This window comes from Etheostoma spectabile, chromosome 21 (genome assembly GCF_008692095.1).
Source record: "Etheostoma spectabile isolate EspeVRDwgs_2016 chromosome 21, UIUC_Espe_1.0, whole genome shotgun sequence".
In the NCBI taxonomy this organism is placed as follows: Eukaryota; Metazoa; Chordata; class Actinopteri; order Perciformes; family Percidae; genus Etheostoma; species Etheostoma spectabile.
The window spans coordinates 3,436,700-3,463,125 of record NC_045753.1 but is presented as its reverse complement, the minus strand read 5'-3'; the positions used below and the strand labels follow the sequence as shown (position 1 = coordinate 3,463,125).

Sequence of the window (26,426 nt, the reverse complement as noted above, 5' to 3'; positions counted from 1 at the left end):
AGTTGTTTGTTCTTTTGCTAGGGGACCCCTAGTCCTAAAAGGAAGATTTTCTCATCACGGAGGTTTCTTCCTAAAAGGAGTTTTTCCTTGCCACTGTCGCACTAGTTTCTTGCTCTTTTTACTGGAATTGTTGGGTCTTTGTAAATTATAGAGTGTGGTCTGGACCTACTCTATGTGTAAAGTGTCTTGAGATAACTCTTGATGATTTGATACTATAAATAAAATTGAATTGAATTAAAATGTTTTAATACTTTATGGATCAGTTATATTCCATGTAGATGAGTAACTTTTGGGCAGGTTATGCAATAATCCATTTTGCTGCTATCTTCCTCCAGCATTATCTTTTTTATCTAGCTCTTTAATTCATCAATGTTCCAGTAGCCTACTTACCTTGTGGAAACCAAGATCAAAATCCACTATTTGTCAGTAATCAGGTTTTGGCATCATAATTTGAACATTAATTATGGTCAAATTAAAGAGATCTTACTATGTTGCATCTGACCAATATCACCACTTACAATAAAGAAATCTAACAGCTAAAGTTCAAAGCTCATACCAAACAGAATGCCATGACAGGAAAGGATGGAAAAATATATTTTAAAAATGACATACAAAGTGGTAGGGAGATTATCTCCTTTGTCTTTGCCTCAGGATCTTAGCTGATAAAGGACAAATTAGTGTGCATAATCAGTATCAGCAATGTGACGTGACGTGTGTGTGTGTGTGTGTGTGTGTGTGTGTGTGTGTGGTGTGTGTGTGTGTGTGTGTGTGTGTGGTGTGTGTGTGTGTGGTGTGGTGTGTGTGTTGTGTATAACCATGACGGAGCAGATCAGTGTTGAAAGACTGGGAGAGCAGGCACTATGCACTCAGACATTATCTTCTAAGAATCTGTTTGTTTAATGTTGGAGGTCAATGAAAAGCAAAAGGAAAAGTGTGTGCTGAAGCTGGAGTTTTCACATACACTGTCATCTCAGTTGTAAGTGATCTAAGTTTCTCTCTCACACACACACACACACACACACACACACACACACACACACACACACACACACACACACACACACACACACACACACACACACACACACACACACACACACACACACACACACACACACACACACACACCACACACACACACACAAAAAGAAAAAAAACGCCTTGGTGACAGATTATTGTCAAAGGAAGGGAGTCCTCACATCAAATATATGACAAAACAAAAGGGATGACAAAGAGGGTGAAGCAGAATGTGAAAGGTGTGAATAGAAATGATGAGAGTGGCTGAGTTGGTAGTTGGAGCTGAGTTGGTAGCGCACGCGGCCATTTATAGACTCCCTCGACTCAGCAGCCGCGGGTTCGACTCCGACCAGCGGCCCTTTGCTGCATGTCATAGGTGAACCGGAGGGGGTCTCCAGCTGCACCAGGGAAGACTATGCTGAGCCAGCTAAGATGACAGAGCAGACCATGTGCTGCGTAAACACACACTCAAAAAGTGTGTGTTCTTCCTCTTCTGTAGTGTGTATGCATTTGTGAGGTACTTATGATTCATGCTGAATACATGCACCACAGCAAATCTGTCTTGAGGAGATGGGGGATTTCCGCGAGCAGGGATTTCTACTATGTCTTCTCCTGGTGAAAACATGGCATTCAGCAAGGTCAGCATCCGCCTCATTACGCCCATGTGGCCTTTTGTGAAATATACACGACTACACACACGACCACACACACACACGACCACACACACACACGACCACACACACACACGACCACACACACACACACACACACACACACACACACACGTACACACGTAAGCAGACATTTGCAGTGGTAGGAGGTCAGTTGACCTGGAGCATCCTAAGCAGCAGTTACCATGACACAAACAAAGGCATCAACAGTATTCACATTCATTACTCAGGTAGAAGTGTAGATACTAGGGTTTGAAAAAAATTCTGTAAAAGAAGTGTCAACTCAAGCTTTTTACTTAAGTAAAAGTGTGAAATTACTGGTTTCAAAACTACCTAAAGTTTAAAAGTAATGTAAGGGGGAAATAATATCAATTTTTTTCATTTCAGACGGCGAGTTTTGAGTTTTGGGTGCTCATGGTTTTTGCATCCAACCCTTTCAAAAAAATTCTTCCAGGTACGGCCAGGGATGTAGAAGGGTCGGCTGGTCTTCCTGGATACCAACCTCCTCGGCCAGGGATGTAGAAGGGTCGGCTGGTCTTCCTGGATACCAACCTCCTAGGCCAGGGATGTAGAAGGGTCGGCTGGTCTTCCTGGATACCAACCTCCTCGGCCAGGGATGTAGAAGGGTCGGCTGGTCTTCCTGGATACCAACCTCCTCGGCCAGGGATGTAGAAGGGTCGGCTGGTCTTCCTGGATACCAACCTCCTCGGCCAGGGATGTAGAAGGGTCGGCTGGTCTTCCTGGATACCAACCTCCTAGGCCAGGGATGTAGAAGGGTCGGCTGGTCTTCCTGGATACCAACCTCCTCGGCCAGGGATGTAGAAGGGTTGGCTGGTCTTCCTGGATACCAACCTTATAGGCCAGGGATGTAGAAGGGTCGGCAGGTCTTCCTGGGTACCAACCTCCTCGGCCAGGGATGTAGAAGGGTTGGCTGGTCTTCCTGGATACCAACCTCCTCTCTGGTGCTTGGTTGGGACATTTCACTTGAGTTCTCTTGAGTCTCTGCCACGGACATCTTTGTACTAGGCTACATATGTCTGCTCTTTCCTTGTTGAAGAGATTTTTGTTCAGGCGGATTGCAAACCAATAGGGTGTCGGAATGGTATGCAGTTATACTTCTCAACCACAATCAAATTCACTCTATCCGGATAGCACAATTTACCTGGAAAGGCCTTTGGTTTTTTTGAGGGTTTTTTTGAACGATGAAAAGCCAGAGGGAAAACAAGCTGAAATAAGAGTAACAAGGCTATTTTTAAAATGTAATGAGTAGAAAGAAGAGATAATTGCGTGAAAATGTAAGAAATAAGTAAAAAGTCTGCTGTAAAATAATCACTCCAATAAAGTATGGATACCTAAAATTTCTACTTAAGAAAGGTAACAAAGTATTTGTACTTGGTTACTTGACACTTGTTAGTGTCAAGTAACTGGTTACTTGATACTTTGCAAAAAAACAAAAGAAAATTGGTAAAATATGTCTTGTCTCCACCGTGGGATAGAGGGAAAGGTAATTTCGATCTCTTTGTATGTCTTGACGTGAAGAAATTGACAATAAAGCAGACTTTGACTTTGACATTTCTGGACAGGAACATGAGTTAATGGTTGTGGTGGGACTTGGATACCGATACCCCCCCCCCCCCCCCCCCACTCTGGAGCCACCATCTGGCTATCTTACATAATTGTAGAATAGACTGTTAAGCGGTATTGTGAGGTTACTCTGGCAGAATTAATTTTTTTCATGTTCGCAAGGCTGGTATGAATGTTTTCCACCTTTAATACACACGATGGTATGGTTTTAACAGAATTCATGTTATTAGTAATATGAAAAGAAAATGTATAAAGCATGACCTTGGTGTTCCCAACTGTAGTTACAGCCTTGCATTTTCACAAATGCTTTTATTTTGGAGGGTGTGGAAGACGCACAAGCGAGAACCTGTTTACAAATTGACAAAACAACCTTAAAGTAAGACTGTCATTTTCAGCTTCAGTCTTAAGGCCAGTTTAAAATTACGAATCTACAACGGTACATGCACCTCCCTAGAAATGTAACAAGAACTGGGATTTGTCCACTTGGTTGCACCGTATTTCACACAGAAAATTCACCCATCCTTCGGCCTCAATCGGTTCAGTTGTCATACACACCATCTTCTCCAATGTTTTCTCTCTTTTCTGCAGTGGAAGTAACTGTTCAACATTTATTAGCTCTAAATCCAACATGATCCGCTTAGGTTGAGTTGCCATTGTTTGCAGTAACCAAAGAAACAGTAGCATTAAAAAAAAAACAACTAGCATTTTGGCGGAGTAATTGCACAGTGATGCAAACACCACCAGCGCACAAATACAGCGTAGGCCACTTGCATAGGCTATGGCTCAGGTACAACTATAAATCAGCCTTTACTTGGTTTGGTATCTGACCAGTAGCTTATGGTAGCCATTGTGACATTCCTGAGTCAGTTTGGTGACATAACTTTTCAGTACTTGAGCTAATGCTAGGCTACATGTCACATATTAACATTTCTTTTTATCAAGACAGCAAACCAAGAAGTAAACAAGCCAAGTTTGTTGTTCATCGGTGACATGCTCTTACATCCACACCAGTATCACCGTACTGTTCCGTATTTTTATTACTTAACCTGCTATCCCACTATCATGACTGGGCTCCATAACAACAAGGTGTTCTCCTCAGAGCTTGGGAAGAGATTAAAGCCTCTCTATCTGTCTCTCAGCCTGCTAAGCACCAGTTCAGCCTCATTCAATGAGCTGAAACCGAGGCCTCGAATAGAACAGTGGTGGACCAATCACAGGCAGGGGAGGGGTGCTTCTGTCCTTCCAAGAAAGTCACTGGGACAACAGTATTAGTGTAGTTCGAGCACGCCACCTAGTGTTGGTAAAGAAAAGTGTGTAGGTTCCCTAAGGCAGGGGGGGTCAGAGACGTAGCAGGGACCCCTTACTACATTGTATATTATTTTGTTGCATATTTAACTGAGCTGGATGGATAAAATTGGGTGGATGGATATTCATATATTATTTATACATCATGTTTTGACATCCACATGGAAGGCAAAGTGAAGTAATGTGTAGCCTATTTTTTTACTTTTAAGTTTAAAAAATAAAAAACTTAAAAAAGACTTTTTTTTAAAGATCTCTGCTCTATTCATGTGACCAGGAATGATGTACAGAACCTGCTATAAGTGATACACACTACATGTATGTATTGAAGATGGAGGTAGAAGATATACTGTATATTAAGTACAAGAAACTCATGACAACATAATTAAAGTTCAACATAAGACCCCAGGCAAGCTCTTTGTTTTATAGCAACAAAATAAGATAATTTCCTTTAAAGTAAAATTCTCTTTCAGTGGGATTTTGCTTCTGGTTTTTGCACAAGTGACATAACAGTTCCATGTGGCCAAAATATTGTTTAAATGCCTTCAGATTGGCTGTGATCCCCTTACCTAAAAGACTAGGTTTTCTTTTTATTATTTTGATTTAATGTACATTTAAAGTGAGTAAAAAAGTAAAAAATAATGCATACTATAAGGCTGAGCCATGGGTCAAAGTTGTACTTACTTTGATACAAAAAAATTATATACATCTATACACACACACACAGTATATATACATATACACAGTATATATACGTATGTATATGTACATATACAGTATGTAACTCTAATATATATATACATATATACATACATATTTATACACACACCTGTTTGTACATTCTTATGTATAAATACACATGTATGTATATGTACATATATGTAACCCTAACCGTATGTATACTATATATACACACACACATCATATACAGTACACACACATACCGTATATATGTATATATTTACATTTTAACCATAGACTGTATATTAATTAGTCTATGGTTTTAACCAGAGTTGAATTTATGGAAGGGACAATGAGCCTGGTTTAGTAAAGTAAGCCAGGTTTAAGTGGTTCTTTTGCTCTTGATTGGCCAAAGAAACTTCTATAAAGCATCAGCTCTACGTATATCTTTGGCTAGCTGTGAATCGTTTCTGATGAAGACAAAAAGCATTACAAGTAGACAGAACTTGCCAACAAAAGTTGCTTTAATTGACTGTTAATAATGAGTAAGGCTAGAGATGCTGTAGAAGTAAAGGATGGGGTTTGTATTGCTAACCTGGGAGAGAGACCGTCCCTGCCAAGTTAATGACACGCACACAGTATGCAGATGAGAGGGATGGCAGACCTGTGGAGGAGGGAGAGATGCTCCATCGTGCTGTGGTGGGATGAAGCTGCTCGCTAATCGTATATAGTTTGCCTTCCTTTCCTGCACTAGTTGAAAACTGATTGTGTCAGAGTCTGTGGACAGGCTGCAGGGTTTCCACTTCAAAAATTAAAAATCAAAAACAGGCCTGAAGCAAACCCGCCTCACTCCTCTCCCCTCAGACATAGTGCATAGCTGAGTAAGGTTACCTTCTACAAAACAAATTCAGATCCTTTCAACAGCAACAACTGTTGTCAAAACATTAAACCCAAGCAATGTTCATGTTTCATATATAATCATATATATATATATATATATATATATATATATATATATTCATCTTCATATTCAATGTACAAAGATACATTCTGAATTGCAAAGGCTTGATCATTGTAAATAAATACTGAAATGGCTAAACTGCAATAACATTTCATTTGTCTCCTGGAGAGAAGACACGCACACACAGACACACACACACACACACACACACACACGATAAGGACAGACCTCTGATACTGTTCAATACAAAGAGGACAAAACAAAGAACATACCAGTGCAGTGTACTGGTACACAGAGGCCAGAAATACATATTCTCATATGACAACCAAAATAACACCTTGTGCACTGCACTCAGAGAGAGTAAAGTCTAAAAAAACAACCAAAACAAAACAAAAAGTTCATAAAAACATACCTAAAACATCAGTTTGCCATCAGGAGGGGATATCACTGAGAAATTCAGATAAGCGTCTTCCTGCACAAAGTGGGCAGAACAGCGCGGCAAAACCAAAAATGTCAATGATAGAATTCTGACCTAACGTCGAGATAAGGACTGGGAGGGGGGGGGCTGTTGTTATGCAATCCTCAGTGTTGCTGCTTGTTTCCTCTCATAGTGACAGGTCTAGCACATTCTGTTCTCTTACACCCGGAAAATGTCAATTTCCAAATATGAAAGTCTAAAAATATATATCTTATCTTTACATTCGGATTTCTATTACAAAAACACGTGCATGTTATCTACATGGAGGCAGACTCAAAACATGCTGCTCGATGTTAGATGAGATACTATTATTGTTTCAGCATGTGGCTAACTATCCATCTTTCATTCTTTATCCTTTGGTAACAAGCACACCATTCTTTCAAGAAAGAAATACGTTGTCACACCTGAAAAGCATAGTAACTTCAAGTCCTTTCAACCCTTGATTCCTAAGGCATATATTTTTAAAGTGTCTACTAGCTGGAGCTGGTGGGCAGACTGACAGCAGAGGACTGACAGCTTTCACATGCAATTCTGGAATAAATACAAGTCTGTGGTCTATGAATCTACCAGCCTTGCAACCAAAACTAACTTAAAGGAAGGGTTTACAGTGTGTGGTGGTAGATGTAGCAGCAGACGCTGCTTTTCATTTCGTAATTAAGGGTTTTGTGAATGGAGTTACTCCGACGCAAGTACGTGCCTCTAATGTATTGTCATTACATTCAAGTCACATCCGATTTTCTGAACAATAATTACACATTCTTCCTGAGCAAGACTTAAGTCTACAGACACGCTAGCAGCTCTGGGAGGCTGCACGTCGACACCGTGTTGCTTTGTGCTGAATGCTAACATGCTCACACGGACAATAAGGTTTCCCATCTTGGTTGAATGAATTTTTGCACCAAATTTCATGGCAATCCATCCCATAGTTGTTGAGGATCAAAGTCTGGGTCTGAACAACACACACTGCCATCCACAGAGCCATGCTGCCAGCGTTGCAAATCAACTTTGAGGATTCGGAGAATCTCTTCATAACAGTGGTACGTGTTATGAAACAACCCTCTGGGTTTTATCACAAAGTTGCTAGTTTCATTTACTTTTTCCGAGTGTTGGATGCTTAGCTCTGTGCCTGGAATGGAATGGTAATGCAAGCATGAGACGCATAAACTGAGGCTCCCACAATAACTTCTTGAATGTTAGGAGAAATGCAGGGCTGTCTTCTGCTCAAAGAGACACTAACCTGATGAAGCTCGTGTATTGCATTTGACTTAAACAACTGGCAATCAATTCAGTTTGTCTTGCATACAATCAAAAGCCAAGTTCTCAAAGGGTGAAAAACATGAAAGAGGAGTCGGGATTCATCAAGAATCGCACATGATTTGCTCTCGCACATAATGAGTATTACATTTTAAAGGGCAACAGGGAAGCTCACAGATGATTCTTTTCTGTTTGGGTCCAGAATGAGTACACAACAACTCAACGGAGTTAAGAGAACCTGGAAACGTTAGGAGGAAAATCCATTGGATCTGCTGAGCAAATGTAACAAAAATGTTCTGTATTTACCTCAAATAATATGAGAAGACATGACGTTGTTTTAAAAAAACACATACGAGAAAACAACAATATGCAGTTTGCTTAAATCTGTTGACACTGCTCCTGTCCAGCTTACCACGGAGTTTCTGCTTGTCTCACTGTTATTGTTCGGTTTGAGGAAGAAATAAGTGCTGATCAAACTCGTGTCTGAAGAGGGGAGTCATCCACCTGAACTCCTCCTCCGTGGCAGCGGGTTTGAGAGAAAAGGCAAATTAGGCCTGAGGGGACGCAGGTCAGAGTTTAGTCCTCGCCGGCAAAGACCTGCCAGACGATGAGGTGGCTGCGCTCGGCTTTAGCCAGCAAGGGCTGCAGCTTCAATAGGGGGTCCTCGTCCTCCTCGCCATTCTCATCCCCTAAAGACATACAGAGGGGCATCACTGTCTCTAGGTCTCCTGTGGTGATTACAGCGATGCTTTTGTCCATTGCATGTTGCAAAACTCACCCATCCTAAAGTCGATGTAGCCTTCTCCTCCACTCATCACCAACATGGACTTGGTTCCTTCCTGAGTTGCGGCATCTGTCGTCTTGTCACCCGCTGCCTCCCCTCCACAGGACGCAGATGGAACTGCATGACCTGAAATCCCAGAGCCACAAACTGTAAATAACAGCAAACAAGTCCAGATTGTGTTTATCTGGTACAGACCTTCTTATCTGTGTACTGTATTGAAATAAGATCTCCGCTCTCTGACTCATCAGTTTTTAATCTGCTTTTGATAATATGAGTTTGTTGTGTCATTTCTTTTGAATATCACATCATATATTCCTTATTAAGTGTATGGCAGAAGCAACTATAAGGACAACTATTTTTTTTATTTTTTTATAGAAAAATAATATTCAATAAAAGAACAGATTTGGTCAGTCCAAAAGGGGTTTGATAGCAGAGTTAGGACATAACATTGGAATATATAGAAATAGAAAACAACCTGGGACCGCCGTGAAGAACTTGACAGCATCTCTGTGACCATGGAAACAGAGCTGAGCGTGAGCCATGGAGCAGTATGGAACAAACGTCCCAGCTGTCACTTTGTCACTGCGGTCGTCGCCATAGACACGGACTGCACTTCCTGGTTGATTGAGTGCTGCTTTGGTTTCCTTGTTGGCTGCTGGAGAGAGTTGTTTATAATGCACTGGGTGTGTAACAAATGTGATATTCTTGCTGCAGTATTATATTATTAGTTTTCTGAATATCAGAAATCTTAAATCGCAACTTGTGCAAACATAAATTAAGTATTTTCAGTGAACCACAAAATATGGTGATGATGGTAACGAGGGACTGCAAACATATGGGCAGCAGCAAGTGTGAATGGGTGTGTCCGCCAGAGGTATATATATATATATATATATTCAAAGGGTCTCATAACATCACTTTAGGCAGGTATCATCAGTAGACATTAGCAAGAAGGGTACAGCATACTTTTCATCTATAGACAATTAAAACTACCATCAAAATGGAACCATTTTGATATTTTAACTTATAAAGAGTTTTGTGGATGGTAGTGCTCGGAAGTCAGAATTGAGCACTCCCATTAATCATAGGTAAAGAGAACACTAACAATCATGTTTAAAGAGAAATAAAAAGAGAAACAAATATCAGTCCAGCTCTGGAACTCACTATCTGTCAGAGGGATGGAGATGATGACTCCATTCCCAGTGCCGATCCACAGACGCTTACATGACACCATGAGAGCTGTGATCCTCACAAAAGAGAAACCTAGTTTCCCTGTACCTGAGAAAAAGAGCACAAGATCTGGGCTGATGAACAAAGGCTGTTGGCCCCTGATAAGTGTTCTCTTGTGTTTCATGCATTTCAATCTTCTTGTAAGAAAGAGTGAACTGACCAAGCATCTTGCTGACGTAGGGCTCGATGTCGACGTCCTGAAGGTGCTGGAAGGTGTGAGCGTGGTACAGCCTGAGAGTGGAGTCCAGTCTGATGGACACCCAGATGCCATCGCCGTCCCAGGCCAGCTGACGTACCTGGCTCTCCTTACGAGGGTGGGCGTCAAATGACTTCTGCAAAGAACAGAGGATATGGAGGGGAGATTAGGGACAAAGAGACACACCGTCAAGCTGATATGAAGCAACTTTTATAAAGTGTGGGGGAAAAAAGAAGTTGAACAAAATCCTTTTCTTGCTTAGTAGATCATCAAACCAGTAAGTAAGGCAGATACTTTATTGTTTTTAGATGCTAGTGTTACATGGTGGTAGTACCCCAACCGGCACCGTCAGACATCGCCCACCAAGAGCCTGGATCTGTTTGAGTTTTTCTTCGCCACTGTTGCACTAAATGCTTGCTCTTGGGGAATTATGGAAATTATTGGAATTGTTGGGTCTCTGTAAATTATGTGTGGTCTAGACCTTCACTATCTGTAAAGTGATAACTCTTGTTATGAATTGATACTATGAATAAAATTGAATTGAATGATTGACTGCAATGTGTGTGTGCAGGACTCTAAATAAAATAATTTAAAAATAAATGACTGAGGGTTAAGCCTTATCATACCTCTATCTTCATGGCTTTGGGCTGCACCACATAGATCTTGTTCCTGTAGCCACACCACACCTTGTCATGTACTACGGTCATGCAGCGGATGGAGTAGTGTTGTCTCCCTAGGTCTAACAGATGGTAGTTGGTCAGATCCCATTGTCCGTCTGCCAAAAACAAAGCAAGTCAAGCTACATGGTGATACTTGCAGATAAATCCCAGGAAGATATCACTTGTTCAATTTAAAAGAACTTTTTGCATGTGCTTGTGTTTCCTTACCCACTCCTCTGTGGAAAATGGCTAAAGTGCCATCAGAAAGACCCACCAGTACACGCCCTTTCACATGCCTGTGGGAGAGAAAAAGCTGTTACACTATCAAAAACAGTAGCAACATGAGAGGGAATCGGGTGTTGGGGTCATTTGAATGTACTTACACTATGCCGAGCACAGAGTCCTTCAGCTTTATAGAATGGAGACACCTCTTCCACTGAGCCACAGACGAGTGGACATACACACTAGAATCAGAAAAGTTCTCTCAATGATTTCATTGTCAATCAAGATTTCTTTAATTCTGGGCATAAACATAATGGTGTATAACCACACAATGGTACCTATTCGACTTGACTCTACTCGCCTTTTTCTTTTTCTTTTTTTAACCAACTGCTGCCTCCAGCTTCTTTTGAAACTACATGTGTCTTCTGGCAACAGCCACATGCCGAGAATCAAAAACAACACACCTTTGACGTTCTACGTGTGTGTCACGTTAGGTCACGGCGGTTTCCTGCAGCGTTGCTATGACGACCAGCCATGCTCGCCTCACACATGAGGCAGTACTAATCTACAATGGAAAAAGGAGGACGGAGCACCGCGGCCGAGGCGAGTCGAGCAGGTAACACCGATGGAAAAACGGCATGAGTGTGATAGGCAACTGAAATGTAAAACTCACCATCCATTCTGTGCCCCCAGCCACATTGTAGGCAGAACACTGCTCATTTTCTGAGCCTCTTCCCTCATCAGGTCCTGCTCCTCTGCGTTGGGGTTTGAACTCACACCATCTTTCAAAAGATCACTCTCCCTGGTCATCAGAGTCAGCATGCATTAGAGAGGCTGCATTTGTATAATTGTACTTACTACGGCTAGATATCAACTCATGAAGAATTCTCTATCTGACGTCACCAAACACAGTCAATCAACAAGGGGGAAAACAAGTTTCAACATTGGACAGTGATAGAACTGGATGTACATTTGTGGTTTTCACTAGTTCTATGCCTGATACAATGTTACAGCCCATTCTGCAGAGGGTAAGTAAGGTAGCCAGGGGCCAAACAAACGCAGCCATCCAGCGATGTACCAAGGAAGTTTGACTCAAAGGTTTAATGCAAAAATAGTTTACTATCAAACAACATATGCACACAGGTTTCCAGATCCAATGGAAAATTGTTTTGCAGAGATTTGACATTGTTGTTTTGTGGGTTTGTTTATGGTTGCACTGATAAAACTGACAGTTTTGTAATGACACTGGGTTGTGTAATGGGCGTCCTGGTGTTACCTCTGGGAGTAGTTAGCTGGAGCCTCTGTGCTCTTCTGAGCTCCCAGTGGATCAGTGAAGACGTGTTCAGTGTAGACTCCCTTAAGGCTCTCTCTTTGGTCAGCAGGCCCTGCACAGGCCTCTGTTGCCTCTGTGGCTTCCTCTGCTGGTCTGGATTCTGTAGAGAGGATATTCTCTTAGTAAAGTGGGCAGACTCACATGTATAGGTAATATCTATGGCGTCATTTTAGCTTTATTACTGCAGGGGCCAGATGGAATATTCAGTATAATTGTGCACTGGTAATAACAGATTTATTCTTTCCCTAGCTAAACTGCAGATTTTTGTGAATTAATTTTTTTTAGGTTCTTTAGAGCTTATGATACCTTTCCTCATCCATTTGACCACATGATCAAAGGCAGATTAATGCATATTTGCTTTACCAAAACATAGTCTGGGCTTGTATTTATCAAGCATCTCAGAGTAAGAAATCTCCCCTAACTGGCTGAAATTCCTCAGATTGATACATTTTTGGTCCTGCTGTTAGGCCTAGAAGTTTTAGCAACTTTCTTAACTTAGACCTTCCTTGAATAATATGAGCTTGTGAAAAGATCCAGTTTTGGCATTCATTTACAGTTATTTCTTTGAGTGACAGATATATACTGGCCCTGATCACAGAGAACGCACTCTCAGGTCAGGTGGAAAGAGGATTGAACAGTAAACATCTCTGACCACTGTCTCCGTCTTCTCCTGGACTGGCTGCTGTCTGAGGAACAGCTGCTGCACCCTCAGCTTCACAGCCAACAACAGTGATGCCTCCGAGCACGTCATCGCCGCCTGCAGAGAGGCTATCGGTTGATTGTGATCCGCCATCCGCTGCTGGTCCTGTCTCAGAGTTAGGAACTACTTCCTCACCAGCTGGGTAGTCTGTCTCTCTTGCCCCTAAATAAAAAAACAACAACATACATATATAATCATGAATAACAAAAACATGACATCCCTCGTAAATGGTGCAGTGCCTCTGTGGGCCACTGAACACAATACGAGATGTCAGCAATAAAAATCCCTCTCTTCCACTGTGTGGACTTGCAGCATCAGATGCACATGTATTCATCCGCTGACCTGGAACACTGGCGATGCAGAGGACGTGGGAGTTACAAACAAAGAAGCTCTCCAGGATGTTTCCAGCCTGGTTGCCGTCAATGACAATAGCTTTGGTGGTGGACTGGGTGCTGGTACAAATCCAAACCAGCGACGACAACTCATCCTGCTGCCGCAGCTCCTTCTGCTGCTCCTGCAACAAGAAAAAGTGTGATTTGAATTATTTCTTCTTAACTTCTTTATCACCATGTGTTGGAAACAAGCAGGGTCTAAGTGTACCTTGAGGTCTTGATCCAGTTTATCCAGGCTGCTCTGAGATCCTATTTTCTTTTTAGGGCTCTCTGGTCCGGGGATGTTGCTGTAAAACACGCTGGCTCCTACAATCGAACCTCCGTCTCTGGTTTTTCCTCCAGAGAGGTTCACACCAGCAGCACACCACAGCTGAAGCACAGACACACGGGTACGGCAGTCAAATACAATGAGACATGCATGATATGTCAATGCCTCCCTATCCCACTACTTTGCTGTGTTGCATATCTCCTGATAGCTTTAAGACATGTATGAAAACTATCAAGAAAATTACCTTATAATTAAATGCAATGTAATTACTAGAATGGTTTTATACAGTGTCTGCCTAATACTGGGCTATCAGCACTTTTAGTGAAAAACATTGGTTTATATACTGGTTTTAAGACTAGTAGTTTAAATAAATGTGTCCTTATTGTTGCAGATAAAATGAATTTTAAAAAGCCTATACAATATTTTTATGCAATTACAGTTATTATACACTAACAAGCTAAAGTAAGTACCTTCATAGAAGCATCTTTTTCATCAAGCGGTCTGAGGAAGACAGGAACAGGTAGATTCTTCACCTTACTCTCTGTCTGGCCACCATTGGCCTAAAACAAAATACAAACACCACAATCGCATTACAGCTTGTTTCTTTTATAACTTACAACAGTTCTACTATCATCTGAAGAGGACCAAACAATCTTTAATTAGAAAAAGCCTTTAATTAGATGGCTATTTCAAATCGCAATTTTACATTAAAAGTAGAACTGGGCCTACATTGTGTGGTTCCGTTGAAACATTTTATAAGACGTGGCAACCCTTTATTGATATTGTAGAAGCTAGAGAATACATATCCCTTTGGCTCTTACCTTAACTCTTAGCTATAATAACTACCTGAGGTGTGATGTCAATAAGCACGTGGAGCAGCTTTGTACTCTTATTATTATCTACGGTAATCTGATTATCTTCTGTACAGGACCTGTTGTATTTGTGCCCGTGTATGGAAATGTTTTTGTACTATTTCTAATACAGAATTTTCTGTAATAATTTATAGAATTTGTGAAATAGGTTTGCAATTCTAAAATACCAATAAATACAACTGGGCAGCAACCCACGCATATGGGCATAAAGCTTCTTCAAACAATGAGTTATAATGTTAACAGAAGAACATAAAGTGCTACTGCAAAGGTTTTGGTGCTCATCTCCTTACTTTGTATTTCTTAGGCAGACTCCAGCCGCACGCCTGCACTCTGCCGTCCTCCTTCTGGACGTGGTCTTTGACTTGCTGGTACTGAGCCCTCTTCTGCTCCCGCCTGGACACCACATTATCAGCTGCCACTCTGCGGGACAGAACAGCTCACTGACAAAGATGTCTATTGTTGAACGGTTAGGGTTTCTATAGTGTATATCCTTGACGTTCCACTTCCGGGATTGCTTCATTGCCAACAGAAAATCCACTGGATTTTACACATTTAGGCTGGATATCTGTTGACTTGGGCTTCCTTTGTGTTGGCATTTTAAACTCTGGTCGATTTATGACTACGGTCAAACTTTTTTTTTTTTTCTTCTTCTTCTTCTTCTATTGCTGCAGGGTAAATCCTACAGAGCTGGACAGCTAGCTAGACTATCTGTCCAATCTGAGTTTTTTGTTGCACGACTAAAACAACTTTCAAACGTACACTTGTTCCAACAAAACAAGTTCCTTCCGAGGCTACTTTGCAGCAGCACCACGGCTTTTCCCGGTGTTGTTGCCTTCCCATCCCTGAATGCTATGAGGAGTTGCCAGGGTGCTTTGGAGGAAGGTCCGGCAAAGAGAGACTAGGGTTTCTACTAAAATAAATACAAATTAGAAACTCACTGTGTACAGTTTGATTACATTTGTTATTATTATGCACAGTTCAAGTGTTGGATTTTACTAATATTTTTCAGACCAGACATATGCAGAGCATTGACAATTACTTCATTGAAAAAGTCTACACAACACAATGTGCCTGGTTACTGTCAATGTTATTTTAAATATTTCTGCAAGTCGTGTTAAACATGCCGTCTCGCTGATAGGATTGAGTTTTCTAGATGCTTTCACACCTGCAGTTTATGAAATGTGGTCCAGAAATTATTTTTACATTGTCTTTCAGACCTTGTCCAGTTTTTGTTCACATTAACTTATTACAAACTAGATTTACAATCTTGCCAACCAGTACAGTTGTTGCAGTTTAAATCCATCTTTGTCCAGACTTAAAATCTAATTAGTGATTTCTTCAATTCTTACTATATTCAAATATCTCCAGTCAAAATTCTGTGGTTGGTAACTGTGCTTTCCCATCACAAAGAGTCCACTTGGAACAGACTAAGAACCAGGTTCTTAAGCGGTCTCTGTAAAGTTGTCTGCAGCAGGTTTCACACCAGCCCAAATGCATCCACGTTAATCTGAACTGCACCAGACAGTTAAAAGTTTGAAAGCACCCCAAGACAGCACAGCTGTCCAATTTAAAACTTTGAAAGCCATTAGAATGTGTTTCAGCAGTGAGGCCTTATCCACCAAACAGATCTGTATGCTTGACTTTTTATAGCTTGGCATTGTTCCTCGCCAACGTCGCACCAAGTGCATGCTCTTGGGGTAACTGCTGGGTCTCTGTATATTATAGAGTGTGGTCTAGACCTACTCTATTTGGAAAGTGTCCTGAGATAACTTCTGTTAGGATTCAAAACTAAGGACAAAATATAATTGAATTGAGCAAAATAAAAAATTGTCTAATTGTATTTAAAATCTTGACATCCCTTTTAAAAAGCGTGATGCCCGAGATAATTGATGAGTGGCCCATTGTCCCTTTTTTTCAAGTGTTCTTGATATTTGAGTTGATGCACCATAAGGGATCAACAGTGCCTCAGCATACACAGGTAACAGTAACACACATTTTCATTTTCTCTACTTTACCCTGACTGACTTACTCCTCATTGAGGAAATCAAAGGCTTTGCTCTTGTCACTGGGCAGCTGCTGCAGCGTGGTGCTCCTCTTCTTGACGGACGGTTGAATCTGAGAGGTGGGTGCATTGTACTTGACGTTCACTGGGGCATCCGTTGCCGGCTTCTTGGCTGCCCCGCCCGACGAGCTGAACAAACGGCTGAAACTGGAGGTGTAAGGGTGGGGAAGTGGAAAGGAACGAGAGAGGGAAAAAAAGCACACAGACAAACGTATAGCGGGGTGGACACAAGCAGTAGCTCCAGCGGCAGAAGTAAGATTAAACATTTAAGGGTAAAAATGTTCCCTTTTCCCATGCCAACACACCATGCCAGCTTTCCCACAGGTAGACATTGATATACATGTCCCCATTAGCCAGCGCAGCTGTCTGAAAATGCTGAGTGCAGGGTTAATATTGTGCACCAACTAGGATGTTAGTCAACAACACAGAGCAAAACTGGACAACAACACTTCATTTCCACCTAACTCTACAGTGAGAGCACACAGTATTTATCCCATTACATACGACAGTCTATATACAGTCAGCAACAGATGTTTCAAATTAATACTTTAGCACATAATATATGGCTGTAACTTTTATGATAGGAAATGGTAATTATATCTTAATGAGTGTATTTGCTTTGTTTGACCAATACGCTCCACCCTCATTCCCTCCCATCTCTGTAGCAACACCCCCAACACACCTCCTGCACACACACATCACAACACCAGCAGGATATAGAGAAACACACAGAAACAGGGCAGAAGAGATGGTGGATTGGTCAAATTTTGCTTCTCTCATACAACCAACTGTCCCAATCCCATTGCCAAAAACCTGCCCCAAACAATGTCCTCCTTCAAACCAAACTCGTTCCTTTTGAAACTTAACAAAGGAGAGCAGGGATCGGATAACAGAATTTCAGTTATCAGATTTAGTTCCTCTGTGAGCAAAGACGTGCATCCCCCTCATACCCTCAAAAGAGTCTGTCACGTTTGATATTTACACCTTTAACTTTTAATAAATACTTGTGGCAGTAAAGCAGCTCAGATGTGAGATCAGAGCCACTGTTTCCTGGGTGGCTCTCGTCTGTTAAGAGTTTGTTGTCAAGATGAACATCACAAGATAGACACCGTTAACATGTCAAAGATTTACCTACATCCTGGAGAACACAACATAGAATATGGAAGAAAAGCAAAATAAAACACATCAAAAAATACAGTAAACAAACTGTGGCTGATATTTGAGAGCTGAACTGAAAAGAAAACAGGAGCTTACAACTGCCAGAGGCTGGATTTCTTCTTCTCTGGAAGAGCTGGGTTCTCCTTTGAAGCCCTGAAAGAGACAATTCACTTTGAATCAAATGTAATGCTTCCGATGGGGTTTTACAGTCACCGCCTCCATTTCTACTTGAAACTTCAAACCATCACATTCCTTTTGAATAGTTAGCTTTGTATTATCCCTTTGTGGATGGTTTGTGTGAGTGTATGTGTGTGTGTGTTAAGGATCAAGCGAAGGAAACTGGGGGATTGCATTCAATTACAACAGCAACACATTATGATCAAATAATCGCAGTGTGTAGAATGTTTAACCAACAACGGCAAGGATAACACTCTTAACCTGAAATTAGGGCTAAATGATATAACTGTTTTTATACAAAGAAAGCAATTTTCTGGCAACACAACAAAAACAAATCTTTTCTTTGTCTTGTTAATATGCTCTATGCATGCCGGCTTCTGTACTACTTACACTATGCCAAAGATGGTTATGTGGAAGAAGAAACATCACTGTGTATCACATTTGAGGTTGGGGAAAAAATCTTTTTGCTATTCATAAAAGACTAACAAAGTGGCGAGTCTTCTACTGCAGAAACCATTGGGCTATCGCCTCAAATCAGTTATTGAATAAATTTATCAAAATCTACCTGTTAAACTTAGACCACATTGTTCAGACTCATCACCTTAAAACTGTAATTCTGAAGCACAGACTTACAGTACTGTTAACTCAATAAGACTTCGTTACTATCCCAACTGGCCATCTTCTGTACAGTATGCAGAATATCATGTTTATATGAGAATAAATATATATATATATATAATATATATAATAACACACACACACACACACACACACACACACAACCACACACACACACACCCAACACACACACACACACACACACACACACACACACACACACACACCACACACACACACACACACACACACACACACACAACACACACACACACACACACCACACACACACACACGGTGGTGCACCCCCACACAATCAGTGGTTTCCCAGCTGCCATTTGTATTCCTCTGGTCTCTAATTTGAGCTGCTGTTAACTTGCGATTTCTGAGGCTGGTGACTCAGAGGAACTTATCCTCAGCAGCAGAGGTGACCCTTGGTCTTCCTTTCCTGGGGCGGTCTTCATGTGAGCCAGTTTTTGTGACTGCAGTTGGGGACACATTTGAAGTTTTCGCAATTTTCCGGACCGACTGACCTTTATTTCTTAAAGTAATGATGGCCACTTGTTTCTCTTTACTTGGCTGATTGGTTCTTGCCATAAAATGAATTCTACCAGTTGTCCAATAGGGCTGTTGGCTGTGTATCAACCTGACTTCTGCACAACACAACTGTCTTTTTAATACCACGTAGAACATGAATACAGACCTGCAGTTGGACACACGTGGTAAGAAAAACTACGATTAGATATTTTCCACTATTTGATTGGCCCAGCCTTTGTTCCTCCTCTCTTACCGGATCATCTCCGTCCATCTGACAGCCTCCTGCAGCTCCATTAACCTCTCCTTATACTGGTTCCTCTCCATCAGGACTCTGGCCATCTCCACCCTGGTGAAGCGCTTCCTCTGGGCTGTAGGCACATCGCTCTGCAGGCACAACGCCAGCATAAGTCCACTGAACCACTATTCATTACATACACAGATTATATGTAACCCATGCTCACATTAGCCTTTGATTTAAAATCAGATGATCAATATGATGGCCATGAAGTAGGGGTGTAAAGATTCATCGATCTGAATCGGTATCTGGTTGTATTATCACAGATACAGCTACATCAATACAAGGACCCCTGCATTGGTCTAAATGAACCGAGATTCAGCCAATGGCCTGGTTCTGACTTTACGAATAAGTTGGCAGTAGCTTTGCTGTCAATTCAACGAAGCTGCTGCAGTGTGCCCGATGCTGTTGAAAGAAACGGGTGTGTGTTTATGTGTGAATGAGACAAAAGTCTCACCATTTGTGGGATGGCAGGGACCAGCCAATCAGTGCTTTTGTTTGGGTTTGCAGAAAAAACGTGTTAAGTAGACTGCTAGGTTTTGTTCACGGAGTAAGCGGTGAAAGTGACTGAGAGGAATACGTGGAATATGTACTAGCTGCGGTCCGTGAGTCATCCATCCATGAGCGTGTTCATAAACATGTGAGTAGATTGCTAACAATACACGTGAAGCTTTTTTAGGGGAGCCATCATATTAAAAGGGGAATAAAGGTTTTATTGTAATGGAATTTTTTGGCATTGAAATATAACTATTTAGAGAAATTTAAAATCGGGTTCAACATTTACAGTAGGTAGCATCCCACATCAACTTGTATTGCTCCAATCCATACAGGTGTATCAGACACACAGATCACATTAAATATCTCACTCACATCATCCTCATTGTTGTCATTCTTGACCTTGTTTTTGGAGGCCTCGAGCTCTGCTCGAATCCTGCAAGTGAGAACACAAATTCTAATTCACAACCACGTTAATACACACTTATACAGACTAGATATACCAATAGACTGGTAGGCTGTTAGTGTTGCATATTGTGTTTGTTTTGAAGCCAAAGTCCAATCCAACTCACTTCTTAAGTTCATCTTCTAATTCTTTGTTCTTGTCCTCCAGTTTGGCCTTGGCCTGAGTGACAGCATTTAGCTCACCTTGCAGAACCTCCTTCTCACAAGTCAATTCATCCATTTGTGCTATCAGGTCATTTTTCACCACATTCAAAGCATTTCTGAAAACAAATAAACATGCATATCAACATAGTGGAATATCTAAATTACACACAAGGTGGCAGCACTGTCCTGTTTCTCAACAATGTAAGGGGGACATTTCTGTTTTTATGTATTCATGAAATTTCTTTTTGAACCTGATTATCAATCTCTATAATAAAGTGCAACAAGGCGTAAAAAAAAAAAAAAAAATAGCACCACTTGAAAAAGAGGTCTAACTGAAGAACCGTAATCACAGTGACGGAAGTAGTTCATGTTAGTTTCAATGCAAATTAATAGCATTTGTAAGCCATTAAATGTCTAGAAATTGGTGCTTTGATGTGCAAAAATTCAAATCAAATGAGAAAAATAAAAGTCCGATTTTTGCATCCAAACTTCAGGTGCATAAGTAGACACTACAAATATGTCTGGGTAACAGTCTGACATTTTTTAACCATATGCCAAACACAAAGGGCATTATCAAGAAACGACAACAACAAGCATATACACACTAAGTAGGGAAGGTGTTGCCAGTATTGGGCATGTAACCTTACATGGCCCACTAAAACAGAAATGTTTGCAATATACCTTAGTGTCAACAGTCATTTTTTCATTAAATTGGCTGTACTCTAAATTCAGAGCACTAATATGGCAGGACACAACTATTTGCTATGTAATGGAGTGGAGTAACGGCATCATTAGCATAGAATAAAAAAATCACACTCCCTCTGTGCGTGCTGTATTCTGAGTTTGTCTGTTCTTTTGTTTTGATAGCCGATCCGGCTGCATGTGTAAGTGTGAGTGCTTTGTGAGTGCATTGTGCCTCTGTATCTGACACCAAGGGCCGGGACAAAGCGGGGGTATTTAACGAGCTGGGGAACAGTCTGTGAGAGTCATGTTGAGGCAATCTTCTAAATATCGAGTACAGCCCCTTTCAGTGTTTGTAATTTTTCCTGGCTGCTTCAACATATGTGGGGCAGAGATGGCTTCAAAAAAAAGGTTATGATTACTAACTTGGTCTCCAGTAGCTGGGCATTTTCATGGATGAGATGTTCAACTTCCCGACCCATACCTGAAAATGAGCACCCATAATGTGAATACAGAATACTTCATCTTATATGCTTTATCGTGAAAGGGAAAAAGACAAAATATTGAAAAATCACATCAATAAAGAAGTATTCCTAACACACCAACATGTTTTTTTTCTCAGTCTTACCTAGAAAGCTGTAGTCTGAGAGTCATGCAAGAGACAATGCAAATCAGAAAGATGTTTTTAACACTGTAAGTAAGTTAAATTGGCTCGCTTGACTAAATCTGAAGTCTATAGTATTACTGCCCTTCTCAACACAGTGGCACTATTTACTATTCTGTACATCCATACGAAAGGGGGGGAACTGAACGGGAAACACAGAATCAAGGACAGAAATGATGAGAATAAGGAGCTGGTAGGGAGATCTTCAAGGAATTCATTGATACACACCAGAAAACTCTTCTGTGAGGAAGATAAGGTCAGACGGCCAAAGAAAAGACAATTCAGAAAATTCAACAGGGGGAGAAAGCAATCTGTAAAAGTAGAGATTATGATGAAATTATAACATCAAGTCAGGATGCTTCTTACCCAGCATGTCGGCGCCTTCATCCATGTCTCTGATCAGGTCGTTTCCTGCCGACGACAGCTCCTCAAACAGAGAGTCAGTGTTGCGGTCAAACGCTAGATTCTCTATGCCGCCTATAGTTGGTGTGCTGGGTGGACAGATAAGTTAGAGGGAGGAAATTGATGAAACAGGCATTGATACTGCAATATGATTATTAATCAAAATAACGCCATCATACATGTGAACACAGCTTCTACTTTGAACACTATTGTTTCTAACACTTTAGTACAAATGGATACCAACTGGGATGATGATGTGTATTTGTTGGACAGTCATTCTGAATCTATGTTTTTCAACAACAAATTCCATAACCAACAGTAAATTGATTCTAATAACAATTACTACCTAATATACTGCAACTTATTCCTATGTGACTTAGAGCTCCACTGCTGTCCAAAATACTATTAAAAACACATTAATGAGCCAGGGATAGAAAGGGGGGGGGACAATATACTGTTTAAATATGGGGATACCATATAAACAATACCATATGAAACGATACTGACGCATCGTTGGTTTTGGTCTCCTCATGGGATTTGTTGAGGAAAAGAAACACATAGACATCCTTATCCTTATTAACGTTTTCTTAATTGTAGGATAATGATGATAAAACATCTAATCATGAGTCCTGTACCTTGTTCCTAAGCAGCCATCATGGTGCATGTCCAGCTCGGGAGTGGACTCTATGATGGCCTGCACCTCAGAGCTCTCCTGGTTGTGTGCTCCATCTAATGCAGCCAGCAGAGATACAAAGAAGAGGAGTGAGTACACTCAAATGGCAGATAGATCATGTTAAAGTGCTACTAGTTCTGTGTTATAGACATTATAGATGTAGGTGTATATAGGTGTTTTAACTGCAGCATTAACCATCACCTTTGAGGGGTGTAGTGGCCTGACTATCGTGTCCAAGCTCACCCTGCTGTCCTTGCATGGCTGCAATGTCCTTACTGCTCTTTGGTTTTCCGTGGTTCCTGTCTAGGTTCTTGTTGAGCCCATCTGAAACTTCCTGCTCCACAGACTCCATGGCAATATCCAAAGAAGCAATAGACGCAGGTGTGAGAGAGGCTGACCCTTCGCCCTGGTGGGACACAGGACTTATTCCGGTGGACACTCTATCATGAGGAGATAGCGGTGTAGTGGACTGAGAGTTATCATTGTATGTAGATGTGGGAGTGTTTGATTTAGTGGGACCACCCTGAGAGGACATGGGGGTGTTGGATTTGGAACCTCCAGCTTGTAAAGATACAGGAGTTCCACTTTTGGAAACATTTCCCCGGTTGTTTGGAGTACTGGACTTGGAGCCTCCGCGGTTCGAACCGGCCAACTCCTCCTTAAAGTGGAGGGGGAGAAGGGGAGAAGAAGAGAGTCAGGGGATGACAAGAATAAACAAAAGGTAAAACTATGATCTTCATAAAGTCAACAATACATGTTCAACCTCCAACACGTTAAGCTGTAAATACAGTTAATGTGCAGCACATTTGTGTGATTGCAAACCAAACAAAATAACACAAAGTATAAACAAAACAAATGTAAAAGAAGTGAGACCAAGCAAAATAAATCAAATACTCAGTTCCCAAAGTAGATTAAAAAAGATAAACACACAAAGAAAGTCCACTCCACAAAGTGGACGTTGATTTTGTAAACTGTAGCTTTACAAAAGAATCTTAATTCAAGGTCCCCTTGCAAGCTTTTTCCTGAGCAAGTGGACGTTGAGTGAGGAGTCTTCCAACAGGAATCTTTCAGAAAACTACACTCCTTTTTTCCCCTGTAAATTCCTTTTGTTGAAATCAAATTATTGAAAATAATAGAGGTTAACACACACTGTGCCAAACAGTGTGCACCTTTCCATGCAGCTAAAACCAACACAAACATCACAACATGCAACCAGGACACTCCATGTTTCACAAATCACATTCATTATGGCAATGTACAACCACAATCAAAATTAGGTTTGGGTGTCAAAACAGCCTTTTAAAAAGAATACATCCTGACAGTTTTAAGAAGTTATGAGCCCATGTTCTGTCACAGTAGACATTTTGACTTGTCATAGCAGGAAATGCAAAGGAGAAACAAAGTCCATTAACAACGGCTTAGTTGCATTGACTGTCCCAGTAAGCCACTAGCTTTGGCTAAAAAACACAATAGGCAGAGGCCTACCCTGGCTTAAGCATGTTTACACCAGGCGCTGCAAGTAAAAGGTTAGGAGATTATTAAGGATCCAAACCACACAGGTAACAGCTTTTCTCCCTTTTGAGGTTGGGAAGAAGGTACCGGATGACCAGGCCACAAGGATCCAAAACGAGAACACTGGCTAGGACTGCCCCCACCCCCCATAATACACTCATTATTACTGTTCTAATGCATAAATTGTAGGAATCTATAAAAAAATTAAATAGTTAAACTGACAAATAAAATTGACTTATTAATGATCACGTAAATGGAATGCAGCCTTTTTTTTTCTTTTTTTTTTAAACAAAAGGGGACAATACATATTAATGAACATTTTCACAAATGTAAATATGCCAGATTGTAGCCTTAGGCTAATTTCCATCTGCAGACCCCCTGAACCCAATCAAGATGGTTTGGGGAGAGCTGGACCGCAGAGTGAAGGAAAAAGGGCCGACAACTGCTGAGCATCTCTGGGAACTCCTTCAAGACTGTTGGGAAACCATTTCAGGTGACTACCTCTTGAAGCTCATCAAGAGAATGACAAAAGTGTGTAAAGCAGTAATCAGAGCAAAGGGTGGCTACTTTGAAGAAACTAGAATATAAGACATATTTTCAGTTATTTTGTTAAGTACATATTTATTTATTTATTTATTTATTTACTTATTTATTTATTCAGGACATTGCACATTGATGAACATGCACAACAGTACATGTAAATGTGCCAGACTGTAGCCCAAGGGCTAATTTCCATCTGCAGTCCAATAGGCAGGTTGGAGTTTACACAACAGACATAGGATAGTAACATTTAGTATATAAAAAAGAAACAATAAGAAAAGAAGAAAAAAAAGAAAAAACAGGACAATTCATTAGTAGAAAAATAGAAACCCAAGTTAGCATGTGTTCATTCATAGTTTTGATGCCTTCAGTGATAATCCTCAATGTAAATAGTCATGAAAACAAAGGAAACGCATTGAATGAAAAGGTGTCTCCAAACTTTTGGCCTGTACTGTATGTATAAAAGACACAAGTATAAAATAAACAGGTCAGCATCTAGCAGTTTCAATTAGATGTGCGGTATAGCCAGTTTGTTAGAACCGTTGGATTTAATAACACTACACCAAAACTCTGCAACTAAACCAGATAAGTTGATGCTGTGGTTAGAGGGCTCTCCATGAGTGACAGACAGGTAGCTCTACATGGTCCTGATCAGCCTTCTGATTGGGCAAATTTTCCGGCGATCTTTCACCTTTCACTTTGCTTGAGGAGAACTGTCCCTCAAACTAAGGGTATATTAAAGACCTTGGTTATTAATATTCCCTAACATTGATTTCTTCAAACTAAGCAAAAAAGCAAAACAACTAAGGCTTTAGGTAACACATAGATATATAGGGATGTTGCAAGAACTCAAATGAATAGAACAAATTGTTTTTAATCAGAAGTGATCTGAATGTGCCCAAGAAAATAAAGCAAGGGTGTAGGGAAAGCCTGAACTCCATGAGTGAACTGTGTAGTAAGCAATATTTATTATTTATGGCTTCTTCTGGTACGTACGGTGACCTGGTGGTTAAAGGTTGCATTCTGAATGAAAACGAGTAGGATATACAGTTCAATCAATCCCTTTAAGGTTTCATCAGCTCTAATAACACCCTGGTGGCACACAGAATTTCCAACACTGTATTGTTGTGATACATTAATGCCAGCGGCTTAGTCCTATAAATAGCACAGTGCCAGGACAACAACAAAGCATCCATACAGAGCCTTTGGTCAACTTGAAAACAGCCAATAATTTAATGTAGGGCTGGAGAAAATCAGATATCACAATATTATTGATCAAATACCTCCAAATCAATATTTTGCGATGATATCGTTGGGTTGTATAAAATAATAGAACAGTTTGAACAGTCTAGTAAGTTCAGAAAAATACATATTTTGTAATGCTGCCTTTCCAACCAGG

The 26,426-nt window shown here is 40.8% G+C and overlaps 1 protein-coding gene and 1 long non-coding RNA gene across 9 annotated transcripts in view; one reads left to right on the top strand and one right to left on the bottom strand.

Moving 5' to 3' along the window:
- Window positions 1-881: 881 nt before the first annotated feature.
- Window positions 882-20,021, top strand: LOC116671815 (uncharacterized). Its single transcript, XR_004327373.1, has 3 exons — window positions 882-894; window positions 15,483-15,486; window positions 19,815-20,021. It is a non-coding gene; the product is annotated as an uncharacterized LOC116671815 (long non-coding RNA).
- Window positions 5,762-26,426, bottom strand: part of spag9b (sperm associated antigen 9b) — a 41,687-nt gene continuing 21,022 nt past the window's right edge. For 2 of the 8 annotated variants that reach the window (XM_032503295.1, XM_032503296.1), the window contains 24 exons: window positions 23,171-23,633; window positions 22,938-23,031; window positions 22,267-22,391; window positions 21,663-21,720; window positions 20,519-20,671; window positions 20,322-20,382; window positions 19,410-19,540; window positions 17,921-17,977; window positions 16,634-16,813; window positions 14,895-15,024; window positions 14,203-14,292; window positions 13,673-13,834; window positions 13,415-13,586; window positions 13,025-13,234; window positions 12,316-12,472; window positions 11,713-11,841; window positions 11,201-11,281; window positions 11,046-11,113; window positions 10,785-10,933; window positions 10,123-10,294; window positions 9,897-10,010; window positions 9,208-9,384; window positions 8,727-8,858; window positions 5,762-8,637 (listed from right to left, as the gene is read on the bottom strand). In XM_032503295.1, the coding sequence (XP_032359186.1) occupies window positions 8,525-8,637; window positions 8,727-8,858; window positions 9,208-9,384; window positions 9,897-10,010; window positions 10,123-10,294; window positions 10,785-10,933; window positions 11,046-11,113; window positions 11,201-11,281; window positions 11,713-11,841; window positions 12,316-12,472; window positions 13,025-13,234; window positions 13,415-13,586; window positions 13,673-13,834; window positions 14,203-14,292; window positions 14,895-15,024; window positions 16,634-16,813; window positions 17,921-17,977; window positions 19,410-19,540; window positions 20,322-20,382; window positions 20,519-20,671; window positions 21,663-21,720; window positions 22,267-22,391; window positions 22,938-23,031; window positions 23,171-23,633 (3,378 nt within the window). In that variant the 3' untranslated portion in view covers window positions 5,762-8,524. Of the gene's footprint in view, window positions 8,638-8,726; window positions 8,859-9,207; window positions 9,391-9,896; window positions 10,011-10,122; window positions 10,295-10,784; window positions 10,934-11,045; window positions 11,114-11,200; window positions 11,282-11,712; window positions 11,842-12,315; window positions 12,473-13,024; window positions 13,235-13,414; window positions 13,587-13,672; window positions 13,835-14,202; window positions 14,293-14,894; window positions 15,025-16,633; window positions 16,814-17,801; window positions 17,805-17,920; window positions 17,978-19,409; window positions 19,541-20,321; window positions 20,383-20,518; window positions 20,672-21,662; window positions 21,721-21,864; window positions 21,880-22,128; window positions 22,141-22,266; window positions 22,392-22,937; window positions 23,032-23,170; window positions 23,634-25,668; window positions 25,753-26,426 lie in introns of all 8 variants that reach the window. The other 6 variants (XM_032503292.1, XM_032503290.1, XM_032503291.1 and 3 more) reach the window with 6 other exon arrangements.